We start from the raw sequence: 22,122 nt of genomic DNA, 5'->3' as shown, positions 1-22,122 counted from the left end.
TTTTTTCACATCCCACATAATACCCTCTTTTGTGGTACTTGTAGTATCAGAAATATGTAACACCTCCTTCATTGCCCTTAACGTGTGGCCCTAATAAGGAATACGTTTGTTTATTCACCGTCGACACTGGATTCAGTGTCCCTGTCTGTGTCTGTGTCGACCGACTAAAGTAAACGGGCGTTTTAAAACCCCTGACGGTGTTTTTGAGACGTCTGGACCGGTACTAATTGTTTGTCGGCCGTCTCATGTCGTCAACCGACCTTGGCTCGTGTTGACATTATCACGTAATTCCCTAAATAAGCCATCCATTCTGGTGTCGACTCCCTAGAGAGTGACATCACCATTACAGGCAATTGCTCCGCCTCCTCACCAACATCGTCCTCATACATGTCGACACACACGTACCGACACACAGCACACACACAGGGAATGCTCTGATAGAGGACAGGACCCACTAGCCCTTTGGAGAGACAGAGGGAGAGTTTGCCAGCACACACCAAAAACGCTATAATTATATAGGGACAACCTTATATAAGTGTTTTCCCTTATAGCATCTTTTTTATAGATTTCTAACGCCAAATTAGTGCCCCCCCTCTCTGTTTTAACCCTGTTTCTGTAGTGCAGTGCAGGGGAGAGCCTGGGAGCCTTCCCTCCAGCCTTTCTGTGAGGGAAAATGGCGCTGTGTGCTGAGGAGATAGGCCCCGCCCCTTTTTCGGCGGCCTCGTCTCCCGCTCTTAACGGATTCTGGCAGGGGTTAAATATCTCCATATAGCCCCCGGAGGCTATATGTGAGGTATTTTTAGCCAAAAAAGGTTTTCATTTGCCTCCCAGGGCGCCCCCCTCCCAGCGCCCTGCACCCTCAGTGACTGCCGTGTGAAGTGTGCTGAGAGGAAAATGGCGCACAGCTGCAGTGCTGTGCGCTACCTTAAGAAGACTGAGGAGTCTTCTGCCGCCGATTCTGGACCTCTTCTCGTTTCAGCATCTGCAAGGGGGCCGGCGGCGAGGCTCCGGTGACCATCCAGGCTGTACCTGTGATCGTCCCTCTGGAGCTAATGTCCAGTAGCCAAGAAGCCAATCCATCCTGCACGCAGGGGAGTTCACTTCTTCTCCCCTAAGTCCCTCGTTGCAGTGATCCTGTTGCCAGCAGGACTCACTGTAAAATAAAAAACCTAAGCTAAACTTTTCTAAGCAGCTCTTTAGGAGAGCCACCTAGATTGCACCCTTCTCGGCCGGGCACAAAAATCTAACTGAGGCTTGGAGGAGGGTCATAGGGGGAGGAGCCAGTGCACACCACCTGATCCTAAAGCTTTACTTTTTGTGCCCTGTCTCCTGCGGAGCCGCTATTCCCCATGGTCCTTTCAGGAACCCCAGCATCCACTAGGACGATAGAGAAAAAGTGTTTACCCATGTGTAATGGGTCCATAACAGATGATGAATAAGCCCCTAAATCTGTTTTTAACATTACATCCCCCGGCCTCCCAGCAGAAAGATACAATGACTAATCCCCTTCAGACGCATTGCCACAAATAATGAAAGACTTGCTCTCTAATTGCAGAGAACTCAACAAAATATTCTTCAATCTAAAAAAGGTAAAATTATTCATATTTACAGTTTTACTGCCACTTCTAACACATGTTGGTGGTTCAGCCTGATAATACAGGATGAGGAAGTGCTGCCTCTAAGAGCTATCCTTTAGAACTGCAGCAGGATTTTGTATAAGCAATTCTGGGCAACCATAAAATGTAGGTTTTTTTTATTTGTAGAATACAGAGAGGGATAAAATTATATATATATATATATATATATATATATATATATATTTATCTAGGAGAGGTCTACTGTCTGCTCTCTCTTTGCCATTATAGATGGCAAAGCATTAGCTAGAATATGCTGTACAGCCAATACTGGGCAGAACAAGGGCCCTCCCATTAAAGGACATACACAATTGCATAAATATTCACACTAGACAATTTTTTTTTGCTTGCAACAAGAAATGTAACCTGGCCTATAAATTTTTAAAGGGGAAATCAAAGACATGAGTGGGCACAGAACACTTCCAGGTCATGACCCTGCAGCCACTATTATTCCAGGAATGAACATAAAATTGATCATCTGCCAGATTAGAACATGCACAGAGGGCCTCAGGTGAAATTTCAGTAAAAGTTCAGAGAACAAAGAAAAAAATGCTAAGCCCTGTAAAGTGAGAGGCAAAGATTTGCCAGAACACCAACCCGGACAACATAGTACACATAAGGTTTCTGCCCTTGCTGCGTTATATATTTGTGTTAACATGCACAAGGCATATTAAAAAAAAAAAATGACATCTTCTATGAATCCTATGTAGCAGTTATTTTACTGCACATCATTTTTAAGTGACTTAGAGGCTCTGAGTCTGCCAGAACACAACACTAAGCTATAAAACCGCTACACCTCGGCTCCCAAAGACATTAAATCCTTGTAAAAGTCCCTGCATTTTAAGCAGCACATATTTCAGTGTACCAGCCTCTCCTTCCCCAGGGAGAAAATTTAAATGATGGGAACAAGTAAATGACATAAACCAAACATGTATTCTATTTTAGGAACTGGTCGGGATGTTCTAAACACAGAAAATACATTTCTGCAGCATGAATTGCAAAACCGGACCCGACGTGTTATGACTGAGCCCAAAAATCATCCAAGTCTACATGATAAATCAGGTTACCTTCTTGCCATCAACAATAGACAAACAAGAATTAGGTCATTAATATCTTCAACGCAACTGTGTCTTATGCAGAAAATATGTCCAAGTCACTTAAATTGCACTTTGGTGAAACCAGTGATTGGTTTGTGAATGGAAACTATTCTTGGGCACGCAACAGTGAAATGTATCAGGTACAGTACTAAACACAAATTTGCATTATTTTTCAGCAGCTTGTCAATCTAGCTTCTACTGCAGGCAGACGTAGCAGTATATATTGTCCCTTACTAAAGTATGAGAGAGAATTGGGGCTTCTCTATATTGCTATGTTTGAAGAACTGCGTTCCACAGGATAGCATATTACGTAGCATTTAATTTCTAAATGCATGAAAACTTTCAGTGTGACTTTGGGGATATCAATTAGGTGCCAGAAACATTCGCCCAGCGTACCCGCCAGACACTGCCACACTTTACTGCGGTGGGGATCTTGCTCAGAAGTGCTTGCTACCCCATAGGTAGTAAGCACTTTCAGGCGAATGGGACGAATCATGCTGCCATTGCCGGCGTTTAATCGCTGCAGCAACTGCAATCCAACCTTTGCACAATTGAATTACCCCCTAAATATGAAACAAGGGTTCTTTTAGGCTGGGTACATGCAATGCAATATATTGTTCATACAGCAGACAATCGGTGTATCGGCAAGTGCATTGGCTAGTGCGTACAGCCGATAGAGGTCTGTGAACGTTGTCATTCACAGACCTATCATGTCAGCCATGGCAGATGCAGATATATCAGTAACGTCTACCTGTACGTACTGGTGACTCGTCAACCAATCCATATGCCGGCTGCAGTTACCGTCAACAATGATGGTTCCTGGGGCCAGGAAATGATGGTTCCTGGGGCCAGGAAATGATGGTTCCTGGGGCCAGGAAATGATGGTTCCTGGGGCCAGGAAATGATGGTTCCTGGGGCCAGGAAATGATGGTTCCTGGGGCCAGGAAATGATGGTTCCTGGGGCCTGGAAATGATGGTTCCTGGGGCCTGGAAATGATGGTTCCTGGGGCCTGGAAATGATGGTTCCTGGGGCCTGGAAATGATGGTTCCTGGGGCCAGGAAATGATGGTTCCTGGGGCCAGGAAATGATGGTTCCTGGGGCCAGGAAATGATGGTTCCTGGGGCCAGGAAATGATGGTTCCTGGGGCCAGGAAATGATGGTTCCTGGGGCCAGGAAATGATGGTTCCTGGGGCCAGGAAATGATGGTTCCTGGGGCCAGAAAATGATGGTTCCTGGGGCCAGGCATGTTGGATAGTGGTTTGGTAAGGGTGTATGCACAATTCATATGTTCAGAACAATTACCAAATCATTGGATCGATTGGTCCTTTGGGTGGGCAACTGATCCAACGTTTAGGTGTGTATCTAGCATTAAGTAAACAGGCATTTAAAATGCAAGGCGTCCATATAGATAAATGTTTTAGAGTATATGCACTATTTCAAGTTCAGTACATGTACATTGTTGGACACATTCAAGAGCATAGGTTACCCAGGGCACAGGCAACGTATATGTAACCTTATGTAGGTGAAAAGATTAGGTACATGTTCAAGAGTTTCTGAGCACAGCAACAGCACTTGCTTTAAAGGTGATCTACTGCTCACCATAACAAAGACAACAAATGTATTCCACCCTTGGTCTACCTTAGCTTTGGGAAATGTGCCATGTCATGGTGATCATAATGCCATGGTTTTGTGCTAGCCATTTACTAGCATTATGGAGGAATACATTTATCACCGGTAGTGATAAGAGTCACCTGAATAGTACAACAATTGCTAAGGAGACTCTAGCAAACAGGTCATCAGCTGCTACTTTCAGACATCTTGGCCAACCCGGTCACCTGGCCTCACCTCATGCACCTCTACAACCAGCTATACTGGGAAGGATGTCATACTCTGTTGGCTCTGAAAGATCACATCAGATGTAATTTATTGGCTATTCGACCAGAAATCATATCTGATATAGAGAATACTCTTCTTCAAATAGAAACAGTTGTTCACCACAATGGAGGAAAAATAGTCTGCATTTCTCCATTACAGAGCTGCTACCATCATTTCACCTCGACATTTGAAGTAGGTTTGCAACCACCTAGAGTATTTTTTTGCAAGCCCTCTTTATTTTCCGATATCAATCACTTCATGCAAAGAGACCAATTTCACATACCGCAGCAATAGGATCATGTGGCGCAAGGGGAAGAGCATGTGTGCATTATGGAGCTGTTATGTGCGCACTGTGTTATTAGAAACCCTGAACAACCATTACAAATCAGCTATTTCCCCCCAAACATCAAACATATGTGCCAGAGCCCACGGAGCATCGGATTCATTTTGTGTGTTCTCATTAGTGAAGGCACAATACCAAGTCATTATTTTCTCGCCAGCATATGGGATACTGCTTTAGAACTGACCATTAGGGAGACGGCATGGTGCAGAGCTGAAACTGACAGCTTATCAATAGCATGTATGGGTAAATGAAGGCCATGCTAAAGTGCTAGTGCAGTAAAAGCTGGAAGACTCCTATTGAATGCTGGAAGGGTTAACACATTCAGTTGCTGTTCTGCAGTTCCCTACCAGGCTTGTCAGCTCCTCTATAGCTCACATCTGATTTTAACTTTTCACAAACAACCTAGAGATATTTTAGGGCTTATCTGCCATGGAAAGCAGCTGTCCAAATCATTACAGCTGCAGACACAAGAAATGAGCTTGCGGTTATTAGGAAGACTGACGTTGCTCCCCTTTAATTACCCTACAATACCTTATGAAAAAAAAAAAGGCTTTCTATATAAATCCCCAGAATACCGGAAATTGTAGTTTCTCTTGAGTGTTTTACAATAACCCTTCTACAGAAGCTTTTTATGCAGTATAATGACGATAATGGCCAAAGGGCTTAAACTGGAGCCAAGGTTTACAATGATCAATCCTGATAGTGAGATAACACTTGACATTTGTCGGCACTTTGTATAAAAACATGAGCATGTTAAATAGCCAGATATATTTTTTAATAAGCATTCCGTGAGCCTGTTAAGTGCCCAGAGCAGGCAGTCCCTCAAATGTCTTTAAAAGAAGGGTTGGAGAAAGATGATCACCCTGCATGTCATATCTGTCAGTAAATCAAGACTTGAGTTATTGCCTGTGACAGGTGAACTGTAAACTGCTAATTATTCCTTGCTGGGTAATCTGCACAGGAGAGGGGATATAAAGGGATTAGCAGTGCTGGCTAAAAGAGGATCAGTTTAACCCCTACAATGCCTAAAAGGATTTAAGCACCCAAATCTTAGCCTGTTTATTTCTGCAGTCTGATTTACTGAGCAAATATCAGGAAACAGAACAGATGCACTTACATGGTACATAGATGACCATTTGTTATCTTAAAAGGGGTGCGAAAAATGCATTTGCTTATACTGAATGCTTGTTTCTGCAGCATGCAGACAGTATTAATTCATGCTGGCCTGTGTATTTGAAGCAAGTTATACTGATAAAGTATTACATTTATATACAAATTAAATTTTATGTATATTGATGATGAAAACATTACACATTATATACACACACAAATTTACATTCCATAAGGTGTTTGTTTTTTTGTCCCCAACGGAAAGCAAGTTAGAGCTATTGAACTTGAGGCTAAATGGCCATCTAGGTCTTTCACAGAGGAGTTTTTACTCCTAACACCGCGAGCATTCCCCCAATCAGATAACAAGGTTTAATGGTTAACTTGCTCAGTGATGACCATAAATTATTTTATATGCTTTTTTTTTTTAAATACAGTAATAAGACTTTCTGCAAACATGTTAACAGTTGGCTATATAGACCTGAAAGGAAAGCATCAGACATAAAAAAGTGAACGCTGAAAGCTTACCAAAATACTAGTTACATGGTCTCCAGTGTTTTCCGATTATGTGCCTCTAACCTATCACTATACAAAGCTGTATTGCCACTAATCAAGTTTATCATTTAGTATCAGCCTGTGTATGTATCACTGTGGCAAAGAATGCTAGAATGTAAAGGGCCCCATACACTAACGCGACATGTCCGACCGTCATGTCGCAGGCGATCACCAGGGAAGCCTCCCAGGCGGCAGGATACATCGTATGCTGTCCTTTTGCATACGATGTATCTTGGGCGTTTTCAGCCATGTCTGCGGGAATCGACATATCACGAGTGCAGCACTAACGATCTAGGGAGGCCGACCTGATCCTCACGGGAATGCGCATCGGATCAGAAACACCTCCAGAATGCCTGATTTCATCAGATATATCAGGCCAAATGCCCAGAATCGGGCATTATCATTCTAGTGTATGGGGCCCTTAACAGTAATGTGAAGATCTTGAAACATGTTCAGAATGTTGCAGGACATTATTAAAAACTGAAAAAAGCATATTTCATATTAGTCACAGATAATGCTACCACCAGCAATTATGGAATAAATTAAGATTCAACTCCCTTTCACCAAAGCAGTGTTTGCAAGTAAATAAGATTCCAGGAGAGGTAAGAATATAACAGCTTACATACCACACTGAGTATGTAATGCTCATATGTGGGAGACTGAGAGGATTGGATTTCAATCTCATGTCGAGGTATAAAATTTTGTGCTCATGCAGCTTTTGAGGAGGAAGGTGAGAGGTGTCACTATATCCCATATCTAAGCTCACTAAGCCAGCGGGACCACTTAATAGCAGCCAACTACGCAGACACATTATTGCACAATGCCACATATTGCTTCTGCTAACAAAAATTAATAGTAACTCAAATGTTCCCATATGTGTTCTGTGCGCAAATATAAAATACATTTACATTATAACCAACGTGAGATGACCTGTTAAACAATAATAATAATAATAATACTGACATTACATTTTAAGAAACCAGTTGACAGACAACTTTGTGCTATGAAGAGTTAATCTAGCAGACAATGTGCCAAAACAGTGTTGCTCTCTTCATCTAGAGAAATGACACCAGGGCTGTTCCAGTTCTGCCAATCCAATAACCCTCTGGAACACGGCCAGGGAGTGTCTAGTCGGTCAACAGGATCGTATTAAATTAGTAACATCCACAAGGTGTTTTTTGTAAAGCTTGCAACTTCAAGAAAAGTGAGGTATAAACCAAATATAATCAGAACAACAAGATGAGGAGGTGGTCCACAGCCCACACTGGCAGTGACTTCACGAATCACATATTTGAATATAATGAGAATCAAGAATATATTTTGTATTGTGGGTATATTCAGAATGCTAATCAATAAAATGCAAACACTGCTAAGCAATATTTAAGGAACATAAAAGTAAATCTATGCGTTTTTAATGCCCGGTGAATTTCACATGTAGCGCCTGCTGCAAGGTACTGATAGGCTTGACACAACAGGAAGCCACAATTTATACTACATGAGAAATGTTAGCTTTTCTTTAATAATATAAAGAGAATCTTATAGAAACATAGAATTTGACGGCAGATAAGAACCACTTGGCCCATCTAGTCTGCCCCTTTTTTATCCTTAATTAGCAACTATACTTTTCTATGAAAAAGAAACACCACTTTGTAATCAAACATGGAAATGTGGCGGCTCCTATAGAACGGAGTCCTTCACAAAATGAATTCATCTGGATCTACTAATATTTGTGATCTTTTGTGCTGTAGCTACATGTGCAGCCTTCATCACACCCAAACTCGGACAGACACTAATGGGGAAATAATGGGAAAGATACTGGACGGAGGCATACAATGATCTCAGGGTGAGATTTTACAGATCATCTGCAGAGAAACGCCCTATAATGCAAAGCAGGGGTTAATCACCATGCACTACAGTCGCACCTTGTAATCCATGGGCCTCCGGGCAATGAAGGGTGTGGGAGGCACTCAAGGACATTCCTGGTCTGCTGCAGACCAGCCACTAAACCAGGGCTCTGGCGATTGATCACTGCAGTCAGCTTGGGTGTAAAAGCCGTCCTACAGGCTGCTCCTAGTACATGCGCCGCAAACCTGGCACCACGCGTGGCCCGCACAATCCATATAACAAGTTGCTCTTCCTAACATTGCCATAGAAGGGCTGCAGCCAACACACTGCACCAGCCGCACAGACACTAAGCGCAATGTACGCGCACAGGCGACGCACGGAGTGCTGCCGCAGCCTTACCCCCGCACCGCCGGGGAGACCAGTCCTCTATCACGCACCACACAGCCAGTGGAACACCCCTAGGCATTGCAGGGGCCGCCCCTCTCCGGCATCCGGGCGTCCTACTCACCCGCACAGGTCGCCGCAATAATCCACAATGGAATCCAGAGCGGCAGGCGGAGGAATTGGGAGAAATAAATCCAGGAGGGCGCAGCGGGCAGAGAGGCGCTCACACACAGAGGGCACAGCGCAGCGCACACTCCCTGCTCTCCTGCCCGTGTACTCCTGCTGCGCGGCGGCACATCCAGCCTTCTCTCTCCCTGCAGCAGCAGCTCCCCGGCTGGGTTCTCAGGAGAAGCGAGTGGCCCCGCTCAGACTAGTGTCACACACACTACACATATTCCATGGCAACAAGTACAGCCGGAGAGCGCAGAGACCGAGCGGAGATCCTCAGCAGACACCCCAGTAACAACGGCAGAAATCCAGCAGCTTCCCGCGGGGATCACTCTCTTACGTTCTGGGGTCCATGGTGCCCGGGAGGGAGCAGCGCCCAGTGCGCGGTGTCAGGCGGCGGCGGACGGCACTGCTGCTTCTGCTGACTGGGAGCTGCTAGAATGTAACAGCAGCAGCAACTGCTCCAGGCCTGACCAATCCAGCCTAGATAACGCGATCGCACACTACAGGCAGGCATGAGCAGTCTCAAAAGCTGTCTCTTACTTGAAGAACTTAACTGCTTCCATGCTGGTGTGAGAACAGTAGTCTCTCTGATGCGGGAAGCGTCCAGGATCACAGGCTTCCTTCTTACCCAGGATACATCTTTCACACTAGAATTGCCATGCATCATACGCTATAACATTTAGCATGACTTTCATCCACTATTTCACACTGTACAAATGATAAAAGCAGTTCACTAAACGTGTCCCCAGTAGAAAATGTGCATGGCTGCACCATTCCATATACACTGTAACTGCATATAAAGGGTTCAATTTATAAAGTTCCAGAGGCAGGGCTTATCTTCCTACAGTTTAAAGGAAAACAGCGGAGCAATCCTTGATTTCACCTGCAGTAGCACTCTTTTCACCATTTACACCGCTGCCCCCCTAAGACGTCTATGGAGATAGATGCCTGGCTCATCTGTACAGTGGAGAAAAGCATAGCTAGCTTTTTATGGCTTCTCTCATGAGCAGGTGTAGGCTACCCTCACCAATGGTTGTTAGTAGTATGCAGGGGCGGACTGGGATGGAAAACTAGCCCACGAAAAAGCACAGCAACCCCAATGGAGACAGGGGTCTGCTGAGGGGGTGGGGCATGTCGAAGGGGACAAGATCCCCCGAGCTGGATGCAGCCGCAGCCCTCCCTGCATCCCCTGATGCGACTTCACTCCAATGCCACCACAAAGTCCATCTGCAGCGCACATAATGCATCCAAATGCGCAAGGACAGAGCATCCACAGATATGCGGATCACCCACCTAAGCATGGTGTCCAATGTGAGCAACCTAGAGTCTCTGCACGCAACCACCCCCAACAACATGCCAATATCACCACAACTCACCCACACCACATCTGCTTCTGACCAGCCAAACTCCCGCAACCGCTCAGAAACGTCTAACACACCCTCCCTAGGCACATCCAAATCTGCGTGGACATCACTGGGATGCACACGCAGACGAAAGGCACAGCACAAGAAAAAACTAAACACGCACACAGAACACTGCAAACAATACTGTGGTTGAGCACATGGACCACACAAACACTGAACCACACGTGGATTGCTCAGCACATGGACCATACACATACACCATAAACAGAATATACACAGCCCACATACTGTATAATACTGATTGAGAGGGCTGTGTAAATAGGAGTAAAAATATATATTATACTGAAGAGGCTATGAAGAGACAACAACATACAAAGAAAGAAAGATTGTCTCTTGGTTGACACACTTAAAAAAAGAAAATCCTATATTAAGATAGAACATTTGGTATCACTAAAATTTCCTTGAAACGTGAAACATAAATGTGACTATATTGTGAAAATAAAGAAAAATAGTGACATTTTAAATGATTGTCCCACTGTGTATTTATTGAATACTATTATTTCAACTGGTGCAGAAGTTCTCCCTTTCCTATTCCCCTTCATCTATATTCATATACTGCACTGTATTTTGAAATGACATTACTTTAAGCTGTCCGTTATCACTTAGACACACACAAACCCACCCAACCCTGTTACCCCCAGTCCCTACCCTCACACATACAGCCTGTCCCTTCCAGTCATTGCGCACACACAGTCTGTCCCCCCCAGTCTCTATACACACAAACACCCCCCCCCTGTCCACTCGAGCCTCCACACACACACACACAAAATACCTCCCAACTGTCCCGATTTTCACGGGACAGTCCCTTTTTTGGGGACTGCACCGCTGTCCCATCCATGGGGAGGGGCAGTTGGGAGGCTCCTGTCACTGCTGCTCTGCTTAGCAGAGCAGCGGAGAATAGACGCAGCGTGTATTCAGTGGAGACAGAGGAAGAGAGGGCATGCCAGCGGCTTACAGAGCGCTGGGCATGCCCCCTCAGTGACATGAGCCACGCCCCCTTTCTCACAGGCCACACCGCCTTTTCATGCGCGGGTGCGGCTATACCACACCGATGTCCCGGATTCATGGGAGGTATACACACACACACACACACACACAGAGCCTGTACCCTCCAGTCTCTCCACACACAGCTTGTACCCTCCAGTCTCTACACACACTCACACAGCCTGTCCCCTCCAGTCTCTCTACACACACACAGCCTTTACCCTCCAGTCTCTCTACACAAACACAGCCTGTCCCCTCCAGTCCCTCTACACACACAAACACACACACACACACACACAGCCTGTCCCCTCCAGTCTCTCTATACACACAGACACACAAACAGCTTGTACCCTCCAGTCTCCACACACACAGCCTGTCCCCTCCAGTCCCTACACACACACACACACCCTGTCCCCTCTAGTCTATACACACACACACAGCCTGTACCCTCCAGTCTCTACACACACACACACACACACACACACACACACACACACACACACACACACACACAGCCTGTACCCTCCAGTCTCTCTCTAAACACACAGCCTGTCCCCTCCAGTCCCTACACACACACAGCCTGTCCCCAATAGTCTCTACACACACACAACCTGTACCCTCTAGTCTCTACACACACAGCCTGTAGCCTCCAGTTTCTACACACACAGCCTATACCCTCCAGTCTCTCTACACACACAGCTTGTACCCTCCAGTGTCCACACACACGGCCTGTACCCTCCAGTCCACACACACACACACACACACACACACACACACACACACACACACACACACACACACACACACACAGCCTGTACCCTCCAGTCTCTCTCTACACACACAGCCTGTCCCCTCCAGTCCCTACACACACACAGCCTGTCCCCAATAGTCTCTACACACACAACCTGTACCCTCTAGTCTCTACACACACAGCCTGTAGCCTCCAGTTTCTACACACACACACACACAGCCTATACCCTCCAGTCTCTCTACACACACACACACACAGCTTGTACCCTCCAGTGTCCACACACACGGCCTGTACCCTGCAGTCTCTACACACACACACAGCCTGTACCCTCCAGTCTCTACACACACACACACACACACACACACACACACACACACTGTACCCTCCAGTCTCTACACACACACACACACACACACACACACACACACACACACACACACACACACAGCCTGTTCCCTACAGTCCCTACATACACAGCCTGTCCCCTCTAGTCTCTACACACACACACACACACACACACACACACACACACACACACACACACAGCCTGTACCCTCCAGTCTCTACACACACAGCCTGTAGCCTCCAGTTTCTACACACACACACACACCCTGTACCTCCAGTCTCTCTCTACACACACAGCCTGTACCCTCCAGTCTCTCTCTACACACACACACAGCCTGTACCCTCCAGTCTCTCTCTACACACACACACCCCCTGTACCCGCCAGTCTCTATACACACACAAACAAACACACAGCCTGTTCCCCCCCAGTCACCATATACATGTTACCTCCAGGTTGAGTGACTGATTAAGCCAGCCAGATGCAGAAGGAGTAGGCAGGACCGCAGGCAGACAGACTGCCGGGCCCAGGAAGTCAAGGGCGTGGCCTAATCACGGACCGAGGGCTACGCCGTTTAAAAAATAAAAACCTACCATGCAGTAGGCACTGCAAGCGGGCCCTAAAGAAAGTGCACAGGACCAGCCCAGCGGTATATAACCCCAGAATCCCACCAGGCAGGTTCGGACTGTCCCACAGGGGATACTCCCAGTGGGCCCCCACCTCCCTCTCTAGGGATCAGGTTCCAGACTATGTTCTTGAATTATACATACGTTACCTTTTACTGCACTGGACTATGGTTTATTGTCTACAGTGCATTGCTGTTATTAATCTGCTACATTATCATGTATACACTAACAGTATTTACTAAATATATTTATCAAAGTGTCCAGACCATATGTTCTCTAATGCACAGGTTCTCACACTCGGTCCTCAGGACCCCACACAGTTCCTGTTTTGCAGGTCGCCTGTAGATTTTTAAAATGTTACAGTTGGTGATACACAATGCACCTGCATGGAAAACATGAACCGTGTGGGTCCTGAGGGACGAGTTTGAGAACCACTGCTCTAATGGTTAGGAAAGCCAATGTGGCATCTGGCCACACCCCTCTGGAAACTAACTACACCGCTAAATGTGGGCCCCTACCACTGTGTCCCCCCGCTGGACCCTTCATGCCCCAGTCCGACACTGCCGCCAGGCCAAGCCGCCCACTGGTAGTAGGTCTGGCAATCCGCCTGCTGTTAGGAGGTCTGGTCCCTTTATTGTCCTTCCTACAATATTTAATTACAGATGACTTCTTAATATGTGCTCATCCCAACTTTAACTAAAATCTGTAATCTCTCTCTGTCTACTAGTATCTTTCCTTCTCTGTACAAGCATGCAGTGATTACTCCCATTCTAAAAAAAGCAAAACTCTGACCCTAACTCTCTCCCAAACTATCATCCAATCTCTCAGCTCCCATGCCCATCCAAGCTACTTGAGAGACTTGCCTACACTCCACTCTCACAGCTTACTGGACCCACTTCAGTCAGGATTTCGTGCCCAACACTCCACAGAGACAGCACTGACTAAGGGAGTGAATGATTTGGTCACTGCTAAATCTAAAGGCCATTACTCACTACTTATTCTTCTTGATCTCTCTGCTGCTTTTGAAACTGTTGACCACTCTCTTCTCATACAAACACTACAATCCCTAAGTCTTCAGGACACAGCCCTTTCTTGGTTCTCATCCTACTTATCTAATCATTCCTTCAGTGTTCGTTTCCCTGATTCCGCCTCCTCTTCACTACCTCTCTCAGTTGGAGTACCGCAAGGCTCAGTCTTAGGTCCTCTGCTTTTCTCTATCTATAGCACATCTCTTGGCAAACTAATCAACTCTTTCGGATTTCAGTACCATCTGTATGCAGATGATACTCAAATCTACCTATCCTCCCCAATTTGTCACAATCTGTATTGGGCCGTGTCACTGAATGCCTTACTGCCATTTCATCTTTGATGACATCTCACCACCTCAAAGTTAATATTTCCAAAACAGAATTAATTATATTTCCACCGGCCAATAGTAGTTATCACCCTGATATCTCTATCACTGTTGAGAACTCAGCAATCATCCCTACCCCACAAGCTCACTGCCTAGGTGTCATTCTTGACTCTGAACTGTCCTTTGTTCCCCACATTCAATCTGTCTCAAGATCATGTTACATACATCGAAGGATGTGTACAAACGGTGAGATTTTTTCTTACGATTTTCACTATATAGTCAAAATCGTAAGAAAAGTTAGTGCAGATCGCAATGTGAAAGTCACCTTGCGATCCCGATTCGATGCGCGGTCGGCATCGCAAGAACAGATAGACTGTGCAGGCAAGTCCATTTTGACTATCTCTATAGAAGAGATAGTCAAAATTGACACTTAGCCAAAATCGCACAGTCAGTATCGCAAGCACATACTGAGTATGCTTGCGATACTGACTATGTGCCGATCTAGCCCCTGTCGCATAGTGAGAATCGGGCATAGCCCGAATCTCACCGTGTATGTACCATGAGAAACATATCCAAAATACAACCGTATCTTACACAAGACACAGCAAAAACTCTAATCCATGCTCTCATTATCTCCCGCATTGATTATTGTAATAGTCTCCTGACTGGTCTGACCAAACATAGGCTCTCACCACTACAAACCATTTTGAATGCAGCTGCGAGGCTAATCTTCCTCGCTAGACGTTCATTGTCTGCAGATCCGCTCTCTTAATCCCTCCATTGGTTACCAGTATTCGACCGTATTAAACATAAAATACTTTTACTTACATAGAAGGCTATTAACCAAACTACACCAACATACATCTCTTCACTCATCTCAAAATATCTCCCTACCCGACCTCTCGCTCTTCACATGATCTGCGTATCTCATCCACATGCATTACATGCTCACACTCAAAATTACAGGACTTTGGGGGTAATTCAGAGTTGATCGCAACAGCAAATTTGTTAGCGGTTGGGCAAAACCATGGGCACTGCAGATGTGGCAGATATAACATTTGCAGAGAGAGTTAGATTTGGATGGGTTATTTTGTTTCTGTGCAGGGTAAATACTGGCTGCTTTATTTTTACACTGCAATTTAGATTTCAGTTTGAACACATCCCACCCAAATCTAAATCTCTCTGCACATATATCTGCCCCACTGCAGTGCACATGGTTTTGCCCAACTGCTAACAAATTTGCTGCTGCAATCAACTCTGAATTACACCCTTTATCCGGGCTTCACCAACTCTGTGGAATGCCTTCCCACACACAATAAGACTCACCTCTAGTCTCCAAACCTTTAAATGTTCCTTGAAAACTCACCTCTTCAGACAAGCCTATCAAATTCCAGACCCACCCACATAACCTTCAGTGCTTCCCTATCTAATTATATCCTCTGTACAGTACACATAACCTCACATATCTTGTATTCCTTTTCTCACACCCTCCTGACCCTTGGCCAACATTGCTGGATGATCATATCATACAACCCATTAAGAACCTAGCAATCTGGTGGACCATTATGCAATAGGTAGCATCTATCATTGTGTATCAATGCCTATTTCCCTATAGATTGGAAGCTTGCGAGCAGGGCCTTCCTACCTTTATGTCTGTCTGTTTTTACCCAGTTTTGTTCTATTACTGTTCTAATTGTAAAGCGCAATGGAATATGAAAGAAACTGTTAATAAAAAATAAATAAATAAGGATATTTATGGTAGACTTACCATAGTTAAATCTCTTTCTGCGAGGTACACTGTGTTCCACAGGGAATACATCGGGGTGTAGAGTTGGATCCTGATCCAGAGGCACCAACAGGCTAAAACTTTAACTGTTCCCAGGATGCATTGCATGGCCTCCTCTATAACCCTGCCTCTGGACACTGGAGCTCAGTTTCGTTAACCAGTCCAATGCAGTAGCAGGTAAAAGAGAAGGCAGATGTTAGTCACATAGAACCACATTCTCACGACAGGAGAAGGGACCAGCGGCTAATGCCATATAAACCCAAAGAAGCCAAGTGCGTCAGGGTGGGCGCCCTGTGGAACCCAGTGTACCTCGCAGAAAGAAATTTAACTATGGTAAGTCTACCATAAATCTCCTTTTCTGCAGCAGCGTACACTGTGTTCCTCAGGGAATAACATAGGGGATGCCCTAAAGCAGTGTCTCATGGGAGGGGACGCACCATAGCGGGCACAAGAACCCGGCGTCCAAAGAAAGCATACTGGGAGGCGTAAGTATCATAGGCATAGAACCTAATGAACGTGTTCACTGAGGAACACGTAGCCGCCTTGCACAATTGTTCAGCGGCGGTCTGCTCAAGAAGGTCCAACAGACCGAGCAGAATGGGATTTGATAGCAGCAGGAGCTGGAGAGCCAGCATGTGCATATGCTTGTGCAATCAGCATTCTAATCCGTCTCGCCAAAGTTTGCTTGTTCGCACGCCAGCGACGTTTGTGAAAACCAAAAAGTACAAAGAGAGTATCGGACCTCCGGAGAGTGGCAGTCCTCTCCACATAAACACGGAGAGCCCGTACCACATCCAAAGACCGCTCTTTGGAGGTCAAACCAGAAGAGATAAAAGCAGAAATTACAATCTCTTGGTTAAGGTGAAAAGATGACACCACCTTAGGCAAATAACCAGGGCGGGTTCAGAGAACATGCCCGGTCACGGTGAAAAATCAGAAAGGGCGGACGACAGGACAATGCTCCTAAGTCCGACACCCTCCTAGAAGAGGCAATAGCCAGCATAAACACGACATTAAGCATAAGATATTTAAGGTCCACTGACTCAAGAGGTTCAAATGGAGACTCTTGTAGAGCATTCAAGACATAAGACAGGTCCCATGGAGCCACAGCAGGGACATAGGAAGGCTGGATCCGTAAAACGCATTGAGTGAAAGTATGAATGTCAGGTACAGATGCAATTTTTCTCTGACATCACACCGACAAGGCAGAAATATGAAACTTGAGGGAGGTCAAACGAAGGACTAAGTCCAGGCCTTGTTGCAGAAAAGTCAAAAGTCTGGAAGTTCTGAAATTGTATGCATCGTAATTCTTAGCAGCACACCAGGTGAAGTTAAGAATTACAGACCCTGTAATAAATCCGTGCAGATGCCGGTTTGCGGGCCCTTAGCATAGTTTGGATAACCGCCTCAGAGAATCCTTTGGCCCTCAGGAGTGACGCTTCAAGAGCCACGCTGTCAAAGCCAGTTTGGCCAGGTCCGGATAGACACAAGGGCCCTGAACGAGGAGGTATGGGCGTTGAGGAAGTCGAAGAGGACGCTCGATCGATAGACCCTGCAGGTCTGAGAACCAATGCCGTCTGGGCCACGCTGGAGCGACTAGAAGTAGTATTCCTTCTTCTTGCTTGAACTTCCGTATTAACCTGGGCAGGAGTGACACTGGAGGGAACATGTATGGCAGCTGAAAGTTCTATGGAATTGCCAGTGCATCCACGAACGCTGCTTGAGGATTCCCTGTCCTTGATCCGAAGACCTTGTGATTGTGTCGAGACGCAATCAGGTCTACATCTGGTAGGCACCACTTGTCCACTAGGAGTTGAAAGACTTCCGGATGAAGACTCCACTCTCTGGCATGCACGTCCTTATGACTGAGGAAATCCGCTTCCCAGCTAAGGACTCCGGGAATGAACAGTGACGATATTGCTGGCAGATGGCGTTCCGTCCAGCGAAGGATTTTTGACACTTCCATCATTGCCATGCGGCTTCGAGTGCTGCCTTGATGATTTATGTATGCCACCGTGGTGGTGTTGTCTGATTGTACTTAAACAGACCTGTTCTGTACCAGAGACAGGGCAAGATTCAAAGCAGTGAACATTGCCTGCAATTCCAGAATGTTTATCGGGAGAAGAGATTCCTCCTTGGTCCACCGACCCTGGAGAGTGTTGCTCTAGCACCGCTCCCCAACCGGCGTCCGTAGTTAGTAGCACCCAGTTGGGGATCCAGAAGGGTCGGCCCCTGCTCAACTGTTGGTCCTGTAGCAACCAGCTCTGTGACAGATGAACCTCGGGAGTCAAGGAGATCATTTGAGACCTGATCCGATGAGGCAGGCCGTCTCATTTGGAAAAGATTAACCTCTGCAGGGGGCGGGAATGAAAATGAACGTAGTCTACCATGTCGAAAGCAGACACCATGAGGCCTAGTACTTGCATCGCCGAGTGTATCGACACTCTAGGCCGAGAAAGGAAGCATCTGATCCTGTCCTGAAGTTTCAAGACTTTTTCCGGAGACAGAAACAGTCTTTGACTGTGTGTGTCTAGCAGTGCCCCCAGGTGCACCATGCTCCGAGCCGGGACCAGCGAGGACTTTTTCCAGTTGAAAAACCCGTGGGCTTGTAGGAATTGGACAGTCAGTTCCAGATGACTGAGGAGAACATCTTGGGAGTTCGCCAGGATCAACAAGTCATTGATAAGGCAGGATCCTGATTCCCTGACGGCGGAGAAGGGCCATCATCACGGCCATGACCTTGTTGAAGATCCGAGGGGCCGTAGCCAGTCCAAATGGCAGAGCCTGGAATTGATAATGTAGGTTGCCAATAGCAAACCGCAGATATTGCTCATGCGATATGGGAATAGGTATATGCAGGCAAGCATCCTGTATGTCCAGGGATACCATATAGTCTTCGTGTTCCATGGCCAGTACAATAGAGCGCAGAGTATCCATATGGAATTTGGTCACTCTCACAAATTTGTTCAATGATTTGAGGTTGAGTATAGGCCGGAAGGACTTATTGGGTTTCGGAACTAGAAACAGGGTCGAATAGTATCCCCTGCCTCTCTGGGACAGAGGTACCGGCACTACCACTCCTGTGTCCAGGAGGGATCGCACAACCAATTGTAGAGCTTGCGCTTTCAACGGATCCGAAGGGATAACCGTCGAGCAGAACTGGCGAGGGGGAAGTCTCTTGAAAGAGATTGTGTACCCGTGAGAGACAACTTTCCGCACCCAGGCGTCCAAAGTGGTCTTTAACCAGACCTGGGCTAACTGCAGAAGTCGGCCTCCCACCCTGGGATCCCCCAGGGGGAGGCCCGCCCCGCCATGCAGCAGGCTTGTCTTGTTTGGAAGCAGGATGACGGGCGGCCCAGGATTGTTTAGGTTTGGGCTTAGTGGTTTTGGAAGTACGAGCCTGTCTCTGGTACGCCTGACCCTTTGCTTTCCCTGGAGATTGAAAGGAATGAAAAGTGGTACTTTTTGCCTTCGGTGCAGAAGGATTAGTACTTGGGAGTAACACAGTCTTAACAGTTGCCAAGTCAGTCACAATCTTATTCAGATCCTCCCCAAATAGGATGTTTCCCTTAAAAGGGAGCACCTCCAAGGTCTTTTTGGAGTCTAGGTCCACCTTCCAGGACCTCAACTACAGAATTCGGTGAACCAGTATAGACGTAGTAGACGCCTTGGCCGCCATTACACTTGCCTCAGAGGACGCCTCCTGAATATAGTGGGAGGTGGTGGTAATATGAGGTAATATTGTCTGGCAGTGTCAGAAATATCCAGAGGCAGATCATCCTCTAATGCTTGAACCCATGCTTCAATTCCTTTTGCAGCCCAGGAGGTTGCAATAGTGGGTCTATGTACAGCACCAGTAAGGGAGTAAATAGATTTCAGGCATCCCTCCACACGCTTATCCGTCAGTTTCTTCAGTGAGGTGACAGTGGTGATAGGCAGAGTAGATGACACCACAAGACGGACGACATGAGAGTCCACCGGCGGTTGAGTTTCCCACTTGTTACTCAACTCCGCAGGGATAGGATAACGAGCTAACATCTCTTTAGACAGGGAGAATTTCTTTCCTGGAGATGACCAGGTTTCCTGACGTATGTCAATTAAATGGTCAGAATGTAGTAAGACTACTTTAGTAACCTTCTGACGTTTGAACTTATCAGTTTTCTTAGACGCAGTAGTGGGATCTACCTCATCATCAATTTGTAGAATCAGCTTAATAGCCTCCACTAGGTCATTAACATCAACCTGAGTGGTAGGTTCCTCGTCAGAGGCGACTCAGTGTCTGACGGATCAGTATATTCCCCATCCTCATCAGAAGAATTATCTGAAATATTAGTGGATTGTGAGGACGAAGCGGCCCGCTTAGATGACCCCTTGACTGCAGAGGGGCGTGGCGTAGACTTTTGTCTAACCAAAGATTGATTTAATTGTTGTATCTGCGTAGACAGAGTATCTGCCCAGGGAGGATTAACCACAGGGACAATATGTGGCTGCAATGGCACAGGAGGCCCCACAGGGGGCGTAAGACATGTCACAAGCGTATTTAGCATGCTTGAGAATGCTGTCCAAGGTGGTTCCTGATTGGCCACAGGTGCTGCGGGCTGACTGGGAGATGTATGGAACCATCAGCTAAAACTTCCCCCTCAGGTAAATCCTTGGTGCAAGCACTGCATGATGCAGAAGCGTCAACGGATTTCCCACCCTGTGTGGCAAACAATATAGGGAATGTAGCCTTAGAGCGTACCAGTACAATAAAGCTAGACAAACACAATACCTGCAAATAACCCCCTGATTTATGTGACAGTATTAAAAGCAGTATGAGGTGACTGAAATACACAGTAAAAAACACAAAACAGTATATACTGTGTAGCACTATATATAATAAGAATTTACTTACCGATAATTCTATTTCTCATAGTCCGTAGTGGATGCTGGGGACTCCGTAAGGACCATGGGGAATAGCGGCTCCGCAGGAGACTGGGCACATCTAAAGAAAGCTTTAGGACTATCTGGTGTACACTGGCTCCTCCCCCTATGACCCTCCTCCAAGCCTCAGTTAGGATACTGTGCCCGGACGAGCGTACACAATAAGGAAGGATTTTGAATCCCGGGTAAGACTCATACCAGCCACACCAATCACACCGTATAACCTGTGATCTGAACCCAGTTAACAGCATGATAACAGAGGAGCCTCTGAAAGATGGCTCACAACAATAATAACCCGATTTTTGTAACAATAACTATGTACAAGTATTGCAGACAATCCGCACTTGGGATGGGCGCCCAGCATCCACTACGGACTATGAGAAATAGAATTATCGGTAAGTAAATTCTTATTTTCTCTAACGTCCTAAGTGGATGCTGGGGACTCCGTAAGGACCATGGGGATTATACCAAAGCTCCCAAACGGGCGGGAGAGTGCGGATGACTCTGCAGCACCAAATGAGAGAACTCCAGGTCCTCCTCAGCCAGGATATCAATTTTGTAGAATTTTACAAACGTATTTGCTCCTGACCAAGTAGCTGCTCGGCAAAGTTGTAAAGCCGAGACCCCTCGGGCAGCCGCCCAAGATGAGCCCACCTTCCTTGTGGAGTGGGCATTTACAGATTTTTGGCTGTGGCAGGCCTGCCACAGAATGTGCAAGCTGAATTGTACTACAAATCCAACGAGCAATAGTCTGCTTAGAAGCAGGAGCACCCAGCTTGTTGGGTGCATACAGGATAAACAGCGAGTCAGATTTCCTGACTCCAGCCGTCCTGGAAACATATATTTTCAGGGCACTGACAACGTCTAGCAACTTGGAGGCCTCCAAGTCCCTAGTAGCCGCAGGCACCACCAATAGGTT

At 46.3% G+C, this 22,122-nt stretch overlaps 1 protein-coding gene across 12 annotated transcripts in view; it reads right to left on the bottom strand.

Annotated features, from left to right (window-relative positions):
* FBRSL1 (fibrosin like 1) overlaps positions 1 to 22,122 on the bottom strand; it is an 857,080-nt gene that overhangs the window by 115,463 nt on the left and 719,495 nt on the right. Inside the window, exon 1 of one of the 12 annotated variants that reach the window (XM_063964692.1) lies at positions 9,350 to 9,691. The exons of 10 other annotated variants lie outside the window; for them this stretch is intronic. In XM_063964692.1, the coding sequence (XP_063820762.1) occupies positions 9,350 to 9,679 (330 nt within the window). In that variant the 5' untranslated portion in view covers positions 9,680 to 9,691. Of the gene's footprint in view, positions 1 to 8,534; positions 8,816 to 9,349; positions 9,692 to 22,122 lie in introns of those variants that run through there. One more of the 12 variants, XM_063964693.1, reaches the window with a different exon arrangement.

The sequence above is a fragment of the Pseudophryne corroboree genome, chromosome 1 (assembly GCF_028390025.1).
Source record: "Pseudophryne corroboree isolate aPseCor3 chromosome 1, aPseCor3.hap2, whole genome shotgun sequence".
Taxonomy (NCBI): domain Eukaryota; kingdom Metazoa; phylum Chordata; class Amphibia; order Anura; family Myobatrachidae; genus Pseudophryne; species Pseudophryne corroboree.
The sequence above is the reverse complement of the archived record's forward strand: the minus strand, read 5'-3'. Positions and strand labels throughout refer to the sequence as shown.